At 37.1% G+C, this 15,057-nt stretch overlaps 2 protein-coding genes and 1 pseudogene across 4 annotated transcripts in view; all 3 read right to left on the bottom strand.

Annotated features, from left to right (window-relative positions):
* The window catches only part of LOC101292394, a 1,325,780-nt pseudogene that overhangs the window by 230,883 nt on the left and 1,079,840 nt on the right, over window positions 1–15,057 (bottom strand). The window lies entirely within an intron of this gene.
* On the bottom strand, window positions 4,802–7,731 carry LOC101308649 (mediator of RNA polymerase II transcription subunit 21-like). Of its 2 annotated transcripts, none has more exons than XM_004294102.1 (5): window positions 7,573–7,731; window positions 6,456–6,676; window positions 5,776–5,853; window positions 5,639–5,690; window positions 4,802–5,298 (listed from the first exon to the last, which is right to left on the bottom strand). In XM_004294102.1, the coding sequence occupies exons 1-5, from the start codon at window positions 7,655–7,657 to the stop codon at window positions 5,222–5,224; spliced, it is 513 nt and encodes a 170-aa protein (XP_004294150.1). In that variant the 5' UTR covers window positions 7,658–7,731; the 3' UTR covers window positions 4,802–5,221. The 2 variants fall into 2 exon arrangements, with proteins under 2 accessions (XP_004294150.1, XP_004294151.1); XM_004294103.1 differs by lacking the exon at window positions 7,573–7,731 and adding an exon at window positions 6,875–6,941.
* On the bottom strand, window positions 7,793–13,541 carry LOC101310873. Its single transcript, XM_004294110.1, has 3 exons — window positions 13,300–13,541; window positions 12,208–12,409; window positions 7,793–8,501 (listed from the first exon to the last, which is right to left on the bottom strand). The coding sequence occupies exon 3, from the start codon at window positions 8,472–8,474 to the stop codon at window positions 8,094–8,096; it is 381 nt and encodes a 126-aa protein (XP_004294158.1). The 5' UTR covers window positions 8,475–8,501; window positions 12,208–12,409; window positions 13,300–13,541; the 3' UTR covers window positions 7,793–8,093.

The following is a 15,057-nucleotide window of genomic DNA, read 5'->3' as shown; positions in this document are numbered from 1 at the left end:
TGTCGCATGAGTGAAAAATTCAATTTTTTTTTGCAGAAATGATTTATGCGACGAAATAAATTTTCGTCGCATGAATCCGAACTTATGCTCTCATAAGCTCTCACTTAAGAGACGAAATTTTTCAATTTCGTCGCTTAAGTACTCACTTAAGAGAGGAATCCAGTTTCGTCTCATAAGTGATCACTTAAGAGACGAAATTTTTCAATTTCGTCGCTTAAGTACTCACTTAAGAGAGGAAACCAATTTCGTCTCATAAGTGCTCACTTAAGAGACGAAAAATAATTTTGTCTCTTAACTGGTTACTTAAGCGACGAAATTGAAAAATTTCGTCTCTTAAGCCTTTTTTCCTAATAGTGCTTCTATGTTCCCACAATCCTGCCCTAAATATATAATACTTGATCTTAATCAAAATGCACTACACATGCATGATGCATGTAACCTAGCTTAATTCTTCATCTATTTTCCTATTGTTGTCCGGAAAGAAAATGAATAATTCTTGAGATGTACACTTGACCCAACGCTTTGAAATAATGATGCATGAATTACGCTGTGAAATGTTATCGGATTAATATGATAATGCCAATGCAATCACCAATTTGCATTGCATGTAACATTTGCCCATAACACATGCATATTTTGTTGATCGCATACATATTATTTTGTATGATAGAATATATAGGAGATGGTAGTGAATCCCTGGCCATATTCAAAAGTAAAGGATCTCTTCTCACATTTCTCAAAACACTCATTCCCTCTGTCGGATTTGCATAAACATGTGAGATATTGGAAGCAATTGAGAAATTTTATTATATACTAGAATGAAGAATTCTTAAAATTATATCAAATTAATTGTTAAACAAAATATGGTTAATTACTTTGTACTTAGTAAATTTAAAAAGATTATAGTGTAACATGTAATTTGTTTGGGATGTATCTCAATCATATGATAACATTGCCTTCACTGATCGTGTTTACCGTGAAGCTAACTTCCAAGCGGATACGGTGGATTATTTGAATTACCCGCTCTCAACCCCTAAAGTTTGTAAGGGAAACTATCCACCGGAAGCTTCAAATTTTTTTTAGACGATTCCGATCTTGCTTGGCCTGGGAAGCTTTGTTTTGTGATTTACTTTCCTTCTATAAAAACAAAAATAGAAAATTGTATCAGGCGTTAAATTGGTCTTCTATTCAGCTTGAGACCTATAATGACTACATTTGTTCCAAAGGAACATGAATATGTTCTGACAGCAAGTTGACCTCAATGTTGTGATAGATGTCCGAGTTCGTTTCTCGCGTACTTGATATTTATTATTTAAAAATATCGTATTGTGAGAGTATTTTTAGATTTTAATTACTCAACAAAAAAAACAAAAAAAAAAAAACCCTAGAACATGTAATATAAGTTGAATATTCAAGTAAAACCTTGATAATTTAATACTCGATAAATGAATAATCTCAATTCAATAAATTTTTTTGTCGGTCGTAAAATAAGGAATTATTGCAAAATTAACCTCAATAAATAAATTAATAAACTTATTAAATAATATTTTTTATCCGTCCCAACATTATTAATTTATAAAGATTTATATAGTTATTCTCTTTTGAAATCAATCATCTCCCCATACAAAGATCACCAAAATAATCAAAGCGTGATGGAGACCACTTCGCGGCAACTCCCTCCTAATTACAAACATCTCCTACCCACACAAAAACGGTTCCCACAAAAACAAAGAATGTTTGAACATCTTAACCACTCCCTCTTAATTACAAACGTCATTAATTTTTTTTTGAGAGGTACTTAAACCATAACTCCGGTATAAATAACGAAGTAGATAATGTTTGATAAACGTCATGAAAGTCTTGTCATGATGTTTTTCAAACGTCATTAAAACTTTGGGTAGTAGTATAAACTGATTTAAACCCGAACCCAAATCCATATCCTTTACCCAAACCTCATCATCAACGAGCTTTCCAAGCTCTCCGGCCGGGTACCCATCAAGCTCCAAAAACTCAGGTTTACCCATTCTCGGAGCTACCCTTTGACTGATCAGCCACATTTTGCCCAATTGTCCGATACTCGCATCATGGCTTCTGTCTTGATACTAATTCGTGTACATGCATTCACACATACATAAACACATCTAAGTCGATATTGATTGGTGTCATATACCAGCTACATTGTCGAATGTCGAGTCTTGTATTAACCTATTTTTACTGCCTCCAGGTTTTCTCCCAAAAACGTCTTTTGAGTTTAGTACATCAGAATTTCAGAGTAAATGAGAAAGGTACTTCTTTGTTACTCCTTTGCACTCTTGGTCTACAGCAGGTTGCTTCTTATGTTTCTGTCTGGAAATCTAATGTGTGTTACCAAGAACACTTCTTCCTAATTATTGAATAGGTATAGATATTTCTTTGACCATTTTAATAATAGCAAATCACATATATAATTTGAAACACAAATAGATCCACTTGTGTTGTTGTTAAACAAATAATGACAGTTTTTAACAATTAAGGACAATTTTTTCTCTGCATGCCATGTGTCATAATTTAATTTACCAAACTAACCATACACTAATTAAATATGCTTTTAGAAGAAAAAAGTCTCTCCTTTTAAGATTTTTCAGTAAATAGAATATAGTAGCATGTTTTTAATAACTTAGTGTAGTAGTAGTTTATCCAGTGGAAGTAGTAGCAAGAGTTAACATCCTAGTAGAAGTAGTAGCAGGGGTTAACATCTCAGTAGTATTAGTAGTTAATTCCAATAGAAGTAGTAGCATGGGTTAACATTTCAGTAGAAAATAGTAGCAGAGGTTAACATCCCACTAGAAGTAGTAGTAGGTTTTCAGTGGCTCAGCTAATGTAGTAACATGTTTTGCTGGAAATCTACACTTCAAACAAATGTAGTAGCAATGTTTTAGTGGTTCAGCTAGTGCAGTAGCAATTTCAGTAAGTGCAGCAGCATGTTTTCAGTGGCTCACGCAGTAGCAACACATATCAACAGCACACACAGTAGCAACACACATCAACAACAACATGCAGTGGCAGCACACAACAACAACGCACGCAGTAGTAGCACACAACAACACACATCAATGAAGACTAGACAATGAAGGTTAACTCTGCTACTGTCTTATCCTCCACTTCTGCTACTGCATTATCCTCCACTTCTGCTACTGCCTTCTCCTGCTCCGGACTGAAAGGCTCTGCTATTGCTCCCGACCTAAAGACTCTGCTACTGTCTACTGGAAGGCTCTGCTACTGTTGCCGATTATTAGATAGCTGCTACTGTTACTGCTGATGCTACTTCTTATTAAAACATACTGCTACTGTCTGCTACTGTTAACCACATAGCTGTTTTCCTCCCTTACCTTTCTTAGTCTACTTTAACAGTGGATTAACACCACCAAAGCACATCCAGTAGCAATAACTTCATTCCTCCACACATTATTTAACCATACAACCATAGCACCCAAATGAATTCAATTATAATTTCCATCAACAATTATAAAACCAAACTGAAAATGAACATCCACCTGTAGATCTATCCTTGCAATCATCGACATCCACAACCTCCAGAACATCGTCGTAACTAAGATCTACAAGCACGCCTATGTCACCCAATGCTCGATCGAGCATGGATAACTCAAAGCATTCGAGGGCGACAATTCATGGCCTTTGAAGTGGTTGATCTCCTTGAGAAAATGCGATCCTTCGCACCAGATCGGTGAAGCATCAACGACATCGTTGATAAGTTGCAGAAACTTCTATTTGCGGTGGTCGTCGCCGGCGGCAACTCCGTCGAAGGCATATGGAAGAAGAGAGTGGAGAAGAGGCAAGCAATTGATTTTAATTCCGAGTTTTCGAATCAAAACCATAGCTTAGAACCAGAGAGGGAGAGAGAGAGAGAGAGAGAGAGAGAGAGAGAGAGAGAGAGAGAGAGAGAGAGAGAGAGAGAGAGAGAGAGAGAGAGAGAGAGAGAGAGAGAGAGAGAGAGTAGTAGTAGTAAGTAGTAAGTAAGTTAACGTTAAGTTTAAACGTTTAAACGTTTAAACGTTAAACGTTAACGTTAACGTTTAACGTTAACGTTTAACGTTTAACTTTACGTTACGTACGTTACTTACGTTACGTTACGTACGTNTACGGTTAGTCCCGACCCTTTTTAAAAACCCTTTCCCCCCCCCCGTTACGGGTTTTTAGGGTTACGGTTACCCCCGTTTTTAGGGGGACCCTAAAGGGTTTTCCTTACCTAAAGGTAATTTGTTACCGAAGTTAAGTTTGGCCAACTTAAAAATTTTAAAGGTAAGTTTAAATTTAGAGTTTTAGGGGTTTTAACGTCCCCTNNTANAGTNTATNTNTTGTTTAANATAGTGTNTTTAATCATGTCAGATTGCAANGAACCAAAACTACAAAAAAAAAAAATTTAAGACAACTATAAAAAAATATTTTTGGGCCCCGAGTCCCAAGCCTCTTGTGTCTCTATTCAAAATCCGGGCCTGCCCTCTCGTTGCGGCAGGGCTGCTGGGTTTCGCATTGCTGAAAGGATACTGTTGTGCTACTGTTATGCCTACTATGAATTTTGATTTCCAAATTCTAGTGGATGAATTGGGATAAGAGTAGTAGTATGTGTGTCATGTGTGTACCACTGTGTTCTTTTTTTTTTGAGAAGAATGACATACTCTTGTTACAATTGGGTGATTACTATGATTCAGTTGTTGTTCACACTATACTTCCCAGAGGGTGGTGAGAATTGAATACGGGGTACTTTACAAATTCCCTCGGACCAATACTAAACATGTTATTGCCCCTTGAAAAAATGCATATGATGTTTATTGATCAGCAAAAAGACACAGAATGTGCCTTGGTAATAACATATCCTCACCAGAACCAAAGGGTTTTCATATTTTGTTCTCTGGTTTATGCCTAAAAAATTGAGAAGCCAAATTATAGTTAGAAACTGAAACTACAAAAATTAAAGACCAACTCTTTGTATCTGTATAGAACTCTAAATTTTGAAGCTGTCACACAATAGAACCGGGAAATGAAAAGATAACAGCCAGCATTCTTTTAGAGGACTGGGTAACAGAAAATAACAAAGGCAGCACGGAGCATAATCCTATATTCTATCTACTTCCCTCTCATGAGATTTCAGAAGATTGGCTGTAATCACAGGCTCTGGAAGCCCTCCACCCAGTTCCAAATTAGATGATGAACCAGTTTATTTTCAATCTGGTTTCTTCAAATTCAAGCAATTATCTGTAGCTTGGCTGAACAGTTCACGGACCTGCTTCAGTTCCTCCTCTGACAAACAAAACAACATGATTTAGATTTTAGTTATCACACTAGCAAATAAATTTGCATCTCATAAGCAAACATAATGGCCCTATTGTTCCGATGGAGAGAAGAACCTACGATTAGCTTTTCAGGACATTTCCAAACGAAATCATTAGTTTAACCGATAGTGTAGCACCTAAGGGGGAATGTTCTACAAAAAAAAAAAAAAGATAATTCTAAAGGATTATGAAGTACAAGCCCCAAGCCCCATGAACTTTTAAAGGCATCTCATGACGAATTTGTAATATGAAAAGCAAGGTATTTCTCAAAATTAGAAGTCTAACATAAGGGTAAGGTAAAGGTAGACCTGCTGCTTCCAGTTGTCGCTGAAGTTCTTGGCCGATGGCATCATTTTCCGCCTAAATAGTTCCACCCAAAAAAAGAAGTCAGAGAGAGAGTTTTGTCAAATGAAAGTAATGTGGAATCCTTTTGGGCACTCCATACCTGCAGTTCTGCAATCCTTTTGAGCTGTGCTTCTTCACCTCCATCAACTAATGGTAGTGCAGCAACTAATGCATCAAACTGCAAGGAATAGATAACTAAGTGGTGTTACACCAGTTTAACCACTTAAGAAGGAGATGCATAATGAATAGATAACTGAGATGTTATGTACACATATTCAGCAGATAACATAAGGAAAAGAAAGGATGAACTTTTAACAGGGTTCCAATGCTAACAATTTGACCCCAAAAGGCTTAGAAATTACATTTTTCACTCGATAGCTCTACATAAACAAAGTTTGCTTCACGGTACATCCAGGAATATGCCTTATACTTGCTACACCCAAACCATGATATTTTCAAAGACTCAGAGTGAACTCAAAGACCAAAGTGCCTTATACTTGCTCAAAGTGAACAAGTATTGAGCACAGTTTCTAATTGCCACTCAAATACACAATTCCAATCAGGCATTCAATATGATTACCATAGAAAAAGATGCATTTTCTGTTCAGATGGATCATCAGTGGTAGAAGTATAAAATATTTAAATTTTAGATGATAAAAGCATAGTCCATAGAAGAACAAGCACGATCCATTCAGGTCCCCATAAGTAACAACTAACAACATTGATCATTTGACATAGGTTATGGAACAGTTCTGTTATGGGAAGAACAACATGCCAAACCTGCTTCGCAGCTTGAACCAAAGCTTCACTCATGAGCTTGGGTTGTTCAGCAAAATTGGTCGCATCCTCTGTAAGGTTAGCAGGTGGTTCTGGATAATCTGGAGAAAGTTTGACTGCAGGAGAATCCCTTTGTAATGTTCCGAAGGTATTGAAGGTAATAGCAGCAATTTTATTGGTTTGTTCCTGTAACTGAGAGATTATGTCCATCGTGAAACGTCCTTCTGCAAGAAATTTTATAGAACTACAAAGGTTATGCTAATACCCCAAGAAACTCCAAAAAGAAGAAAAGAAATTGGTCCTAGCGTGGTTAAGGATGATCAAACACCGAAATTTAAGTTTCAGTTTTTTAATTATCAAGATATCAGCAACTCCTTTATCAAAAATGGAAGGATTACTAAATCTAGATTTCAAATCTTCACCTCAACAGCATTTACGATCCTCAATTTTACCAAACACATGATTGTTAGAAACGCCACTCCTCCTGAACACCTTAATTTTAAGAATCAAAACCTGATATCAGAATACTGTTATTTCCTATGAGCCATGGAAAAGTTAAATAAACACTGCTAACTCTATTTCTACCATAATCTGTAGAGCACATCGTAAACAAGAAGAAACCGAGCTATGGTGTACACAAAACCAAACAACATAGTCCATGACTCCATGTCGAGCTAGTGCTAATGTGCCCATTGATCCTCTTATGGAACTAATGAGGAAACAAAATCAACAATACATCCACAATAACCTGAGCTCATGGATATAAATTACGAAACGTTTACAGTTCCAAAGGTAGAAAGCAATCATTCGTGCAATGAAAGAGTTATGTGAATACTAATAACAATGATAGTCACCACTAAATTCAGAGACACCTAAGCAGCATTCCAATCCAAACACAGAATTACAAAGGGGCTTCTCTAATAATCTGATCAATCTTCAACACAAACTCGCCCCCAATTTGGGAATTGCTACACTAGAAAAGGGACAAGCAGAATTACCCTAAGACTTATACTTGTTCAATCAAACGGAAAAGTGATTGCAATCGGAGCATTCAATCATAGACAACATATCTATATACAACATGTATATAAATACAGCTCAGTGTGAGAATAGCATTTACCTTGTAACCCAAAACGTCGTCGTCGTCGGAACGCCGATACCACTCGAAATTCAAGAGCCGTCGTAGCAGAGACGAATGCGAGCATCTCATTCACAGAGAGAAGAGACTGATATATAAACGATGGACATAGTCTAGAAGGTGCCTGAGTCTGTGCCACGTGGCTTTATTTCTTTCATTTTAGGGTGGTTTTAGCTTTTATGAATAGACTGTATAGTTCATTGAGAATGAGAAATCTTGTAAATTGCTGAAAATTTGTTCTCAACCATCACCGAGGTTAGGCAATCTCCGTCGGAGAAGTTCGGCTTCCGACAAGCCTCCGTTGAAAACCAACAGTCAGACCGGCATTTGATACTTGCACAACACAGAAGGAGAAACAAGATTTTGTAGAGCAGTGGAGATAAACAACAACCAACAGTAGCAACTGTTTCACCGTCTGGAGTTATAATCCTTAAAAAGTTGAAAGGTTGAAACTGAAATTTGGTATACAGGCACATATCGCAAAACTGAAGTTCCTATAACATCTAAGGATTGGCGGGTGGAGGAACAGCAGCCGAAGGAGATTTCTTTCCAGGAGACTCAGATTGGTCGGGAGCTGCAGGAACTTCCTTCTTCACGTCACGATGTGGCATATTCCTTGACCCAGAGAGATAAAGCATAGAATGAACCGCTGGCACAGCAAGGTCTTTCCTCGTCACATTCCTTATAATTGGTGGAACAACATTTGGTGGAGCAACATTTGGTCTTTCCTTCCCTCCTGCTTTGATCTTCAAGTGAAACCCTTTATCAAGATGGCCTTCCCCGACACCAGGTAAAGCCTGACCATCTGCCATATTGCTGGTACTCGTACCACTGTTTTTCTCGGTTCGTTTCCGCTTCAATGTGAAACCTGGCGGGCAATCCATTTCTCACACTGATTGCAAAACTTTATCCTGCAAGGAAGAAAGTGATTTTACAATCTTCCAATTCCACATTAACAAATGGCAACTAAAAACATCTTAAGACTACACGTAAACAACGAGGTCAGGTATCCATGTCACTCATTTTTAATACTAGAGAAGCTTTTATAGTCAAATTTCAGGAAGTATAATACCCTGGTAATGCTCAGCACAATATATGAATAACAATGAGTATTGCAAATGCTGCAATCACTTATGAAACTCTGGTCTTCAGACCATAATTTGCATGAATAGATAAAACAGCCACACAAATTAATCTAGTTGAATACAGTCACTATCAGAAATCCCACTGGTTGAGATATAAGATGAATTTCCGGTAGAGTTCCTTTTTTTAACTACTTTCACCCTTCATCAGGTGCATAGCAGTAAAATGAGGAAGCAGTACCTCTCTTCCAATGATATGCATGTCCACTTCACCAATGTCTGCTATGGTACAAAACACGTCTTACTATACAACATACTGTATCAGATACATCACTTTAAGTGGCTGTAAACTTTAAATTCATATGAAACGGTCCTGAGGCCCTTCAGATTTAAAAAGATGTGCTCCTCTTGAAGACGGTATTTCCCAAACAGAACCGCAGCATATTTGTATCATTCCCAAATGAAAGGTGGGACAGTAACCATTTCATTAAAGTGAGTACAAGACTAAAAATACTTCAGCACAATATTCTATCACCTCGATCAATTTCAAAAATATCAGAGGTTCAAAGTTAACGCACCAAACTAACTAACAATTAGATTGAGTTTTATTCAACAATAAAACAAGCCAAAAATTCTAAGATAGACTAATTCGAAAAAGGCCTTTTCAAGATCTCATCAGACCGCTACTGATGGGATACAGTTTAGAGGTACATGCATTTATGAAAACTGATGATAACACATATGAAGCAAAGAAGAAAAACAGAAACTCATCAGCACCAACCTGAACTAGAAAGGTATTTTTTTTTTGGGTACCAAATTACAATAGCACCATATTCTTTTACCTCCATCAGTTTCAAATCTATCAAAAACTCGAAACTGAATCACCAAACAAACTAAGAATTAAAATGAGCTTATTCAACTATAAATCAAGCCAAAAGTTCTAAGATGGAATAATTAGCAAAATGCCTCATCAACATCTCTTTGGATTATCGGATCTCTATTGAATTTTGTACAAACAGAATGTTGATTTAAAAGGGAAAAGGATAAAACATTAACAATCACAATTGAAACTTAGAACCAAAATCTTAAAACATCTCACCAATTTATGATTAGGATTGAAGAACTGAGCCGCAGATCTAAACTCTTCACTCTTGTATTACTATCTGTATTAACGAGGATGAAATGCAGATAAATACAGGCAGCAAACGAGGAAAGCTTCATATTTATATGGAACCCTAGGAGAAAATATCCACATTCAAAGCGTGCCCCTGAGATAGCAAGAATTTACAGTTGCACCTAAAAAAGAAGAAAAATATCTATATCGTTTGGGCCGCGAGCTTTGGGAAATTGTTTCACAAAGCCTGTAAGGTGGTAGATAGTTGGCCTATTCCAAACTTAATCATAGCCTAGTCCATCCAGACAACAGAAGCAGGAACATAATCCTAAGAACCAAGACCCAACCCCAACCCCTATCTAGTTTCACAAAAGTGGATAATATTCCAAAAGGTTGCTTGCGAGCTCCCAATCCCCACACACCAATTAGGCTTAACATGCATTAATTGGCCCTATTCCGCCTATATGCATAATGGAAGTATCGAAATGCAAAATAACATGATTTCCTGCATGCAGACAAATATTGGCTTCATCTTTTAAATCATTTATGGTGTTCAATTAAGCTACTTCACCTACTCAATACATTTTTCCCTTGCCTCTTAAAACCAAGAAAAAAAAAGACAGAAAGAAAAAACTTAGAAGTGTCCTTTTTTACCGAGTTTCTAAGACATTTGCAAAGTGAGAATGCTAAAGGTGCAACTTTTGCAAAACCAAAGACTTTAGTAACATCCTATGGAAATCCACCACTTCAATTAGGAGGAAAATCCTAGACTAGACAATTTTTATAGATCGCATCAAATGATGCAAAAAAAGAAGTGGACCATGATTACACCAGCAAAAACAAGAAAGACAGACCAAAAGAGTACATTTAATTAAAATAGAATTTTGTTAGAATGAGCATTGTAAGAACACTACACTTAAGACAGGCTGCATAACATACCACCAAAGGATATAAAAGAGAAAATGTAGCCATATCGAACTGCTTATATAGCTATCTCAAGTTCTTAACAACTGGACCTTCAGTTCCACCATTAATCTATTAGAATAATCAAAACATTTTTGGGTTCCTCCCAAATTACAGGCAGCAACAACACATACAGAACATATTCCAAACATAGATATCAGATTTTCCTACATAGCTACTAGGTCATCTTAAAGCAAGTTGCAGCAGCTCTTTACGTTATCGGGGTGAATACCAACTGAAGTGGAATAAACCCTTAAAACCCAAAGCTCCTACACCATATGAAACCATAATAATACATAAATACCAACTCCCGCAAAAAGGAAAAAAATGAGAAGCAATTAATATTTTCCTGTTAGCAGAAGACCACCTAAAGAAACCCAGCTTCAGGTTCACATTATTAGTACAACTTCTAAAGAAGTGTGAAGTAAATACAGTATATCAGAAAACCACCAAAAATACAATATTTTTTACTTAATCATACTTAGCATATAAGAATATGCTCACATATTTGTTTCGCCTTTCATACCTGATATATTAGATATTTCTCATTTATGACCTTTTAAACATTTTCTGTGATGTATCTTACTCAGTATAAACTAAAAGGCAGATTAAGAAAGCATTAATGAATAGTAAATGAAATACAAGCTTTACCAACCTAATGTAAACATCTTCTAATAACTAGACACAACTTGTTAAACTTTAACTGGGGGAGACTTGAAAGCTGTAAGATTGGAGCCAGTAAAAATTCAAGGGCCCACCAAGGCTAGAGCTAGATTGGCTAATATAGAGTGCTAAACCAAGGAAAATATAGTGTAACATCAAGAACCCTATTAATTTGGAGCTATCAAAATTGAGGTGTGGCTCATTGTTCAAGTTATGTAGGGCATTGTATAGCCTCGTAAAGATTTAGGAACATACATAAAACTGGTCTACAACTTAAATGTATTGATAATAAACGTTACAAAGGAGAAACTGTACTATGTGCTAATAGGCCTAACTGTTACTGCTCACTCCAATTCTAGAAATGAAATGCGATCTCGCAAGCTCATGTATGCTATAATAATCTAGGATTAGTGTATACAAGTACAGTTAGCATCAAGACCACAAAGAAGAGCTGTATGCATAAGATATGCAGGGCCCCACTATAATCCTTTAGAACCCGACAAATATTAACCAAATCTTGATTGAAGGGAAATAAAGAACTCCAAAAAAAAAGCAAAAAGTCGATCAGCAGTCTGTACATACATGATTTAATGTTTAATTGAGTATCACCAGGCATGCATACACAGCAAAGCATGTGTGCTCTGTGCAGACAAATTTTAGAGGGAAAACAAACTACAAAATTGTATGATCTTTTAACATCATATTGGATATGAATGGTTTAAACCTTAGCTAAAAGCAAAATTATCCAAAGCTTAGAACTCATTAGTACTTAACAAAAATAGATTGGTCACAAACCTACTGTTAGCTCAGCAACCGAAGCACTCCTCTTTTTCTGATAACTGACGATACATAATCAGATCCTGTTGATCCGGCAAAGACTTGACACTGCAGCCTGCAGGGTGATGGGATACAATTTACCATACGACATATTGTCATCAACATGAGAATCATCATCATTGTCATTGTCATCTGCAGGGAAGTTGACATATTTGTTCTCCTGCATTGCATAAAGACTTTAATCAGAACACCAAACAATGAATACATATAAAAGGAACATGGCTACAACTCAAGAATAATGTCAACTTGTGCCATGGACTGAATGAATATACTGTGATAAAGAATAAGCTCCAGAGAGCAGTAATAGCTGAATTCGATATAGATCAAGGACAAAGACAAGTCATATCCAGCAACAAAAAAGTTATATTATTGAATACTAACAATAATGATGTTAATGGTGATTACTTCTACAGTCTACGCTACTGTAATATTTTAAAAACACCAACAAGGATGGACATGGGGCGTGATGACTAAGCTGTTACAAACCTACATATATGTTAGTCCCAGGAAGTTATAAAAGATCAAGCTGCTTTTGCCGATACATTCAATGCTGTATAAGAAAGCTGCTATATAAGTCTGTAGCGGCTGGCGGTCGTCAATTTTGAAACAATACACATGCAGATATTGTTAATTGAGAACAATAGACTTCCATTACTGATCATTCATTTCCAAAAATCACATAAATAACTTGCTGATGGTTTTTAGAAAAATTTTATCAACCTAATTAGTACCATGTCAAGTGAGGAAAGATGTTGTCTTTCATTCCTAAAAAATGTACATAACAAAGGGTGTTCAATTAGCATACTAAGAAACAAAACAGAGAAATGGGCAAGCTTCAAATACATACAGATCAAACTTAAAAACCGAAATTGGCTTCATACCATTAACATCAATTCATAACGACAAAGGGGTTTTGGGATTGAAAAGTAAAGGAACAAACCAATAGTTAAGGGGCCAAGCTATTACTAGTATCTAAATCCCCAAATGGGTGCCTCTTAAAATTGAAGTGCTTGAAGAGTAAGCGAATAAAGGAGAAAAAAAGCAGCTTACTTTTGGTGCAGGGCAGCAGCTGTGATTGCTCAAGATGAAGGTGAAGACCAACATGGCCCGACCCACTATCCAAATAACCATATGTTTCCGTATGGTTTCCGGTTTCTGGTTCCAATATTCCGGCATGTATAGCAGTCGGTCTTCTTTGAAGCTGTTGTTCTTTCTTTGGAAGAGAAGAATGGGTTTGAATTGGCTTAGGTTTCCCTGTGTCAAATAGGTGAAGAAGAACAACAACAGGCAACAACGAAGGCATTGGTTTTTTGGTGTTTTTATCCAGCTCTTTGTGGCTTTTTACCGGGGGATGAAGTTTTTTTTTTTATTTTATTTTTTTTCATGTTGTTAACAGTGTTGGTATGGGGTTAGTGTCATATACAAAGTTAGATTGAATAAATGGATTAGAACTCGGTTCACTTAAACAGTAGTGTATATAAGAACTTTTTGTGCACCATGTGCACTTGAACCAATTACATATAGTAACGGTTAAGCAAACGGTAGTTAGTGACAAAAAAATAAAACCACAGTAAAAACTGAAACCCAAAACAATAACACTAACTATTGTGTCTCTCTCCATCTCCCCACCTCCGAAACGTTAATCTCCCCCAATACCCAGGCATTCTCCCAAGTCGTCCGCGTCACCGGAGGCGAGGTCGGCGTCGTCAACTCTCGCTCCTAAAATCGGTCATCACGATCTCTCCCCCTAAGAAGATCGAAGAAGACGACATTAGCAAGGAGACCGCTAAGAACCGAAAGGTCAAGGTCTTCGTCATCCCCTCCGTCGTCGTTCTATCAAGCACAATCGACGTATCATCAGGCTCGATAATGTCATGGAGTGAACACCAGATTCGTTATTGGAAAGTTTTGGGTTTGGTGGATTAAGATGGATGAAGTTTTGCGATTGGCCCTTATGTAGTGGAGTATTGGTGAATAATGCGGGTGTTAATTAAGTTATGAGGAAAGTTTGGAATAAGCCTGTGAAAACCCAGATTCGAGAGGTTAAAGAAGAAAAACAATAAAGGCATTGGTTTTTTGGTGTTTTTATCCATCTCATTGTGTGTTTTTATTGTGAGATGAGTTTTTTGTTTTGTTTTCATGTTGTTAACGGTGTTGGTATGGGTTAGTGCCATATACAAGGTTAGATTGAATGAATTGTTGAGATTAAATATTAGTACTCGGTTCGCTTGACCTTGATTTATACAAGAACTTCAAGAAGAAGCACTTCTGAGCCGGTGAAAACGTCATGTCGTAATTATAGGGCTAGGCACAGGCTGAGCCCGGCCACAAATTTGGCAGGACCGGGACCAAACCGGCGGAGCTGAATCCGGGCCGGGCTGCAACCTAAATATTTCCAGGACCGGCGAAAGACCGGACCGACCACAAACCGGCCGGTCTTTCAGGCCTTCAGTCATGTTTTCCTGTATAGCAACACAACCAACACTACTTTGCTTTAAATTCCAGAAAATGAAGTGACAAAGAAGAGGAGATGGAGAAGGATTTGAGGAAGAGGGAAACGAGTCCTTTAGTGTCAGCCTTCCTCACTTCACAAATTCATGATCAAACCTTCAACAAATAAAAACCCTAATTTCCCAATTCTTCATCAACTACTCCAACTAGTCTAAAATCCCAAAAATCGACTCAAATCCCAACTGAAATCTGAAATCCCAAAAACCGACTCAAATCCCAACTGAAATCTGGGGAAGATGAAAGAGGCCGCGTTCGTGGCAGACGTTGTTGACGTTGGCGCTGCCGGTGGCTTTACGT

The sequence above is a fragment of the Fragaria vesca genome, linkage group LG3, assembly GCF_000184155.1.
Source record: "Fragaria vesca subsp. vesca linkage group LG3, FraVesHawaii_1.0, whole genome shotgun sequence".
NCBI lineage: Eukaryota > Viridiplantae > Streptophyta > Magnoliopsida > Rosales > Rosaceae > Fragaria > Fragaria vesca.
This window is presented reverse-complemented; position numbering and strand designations above follow the sequence as displayed.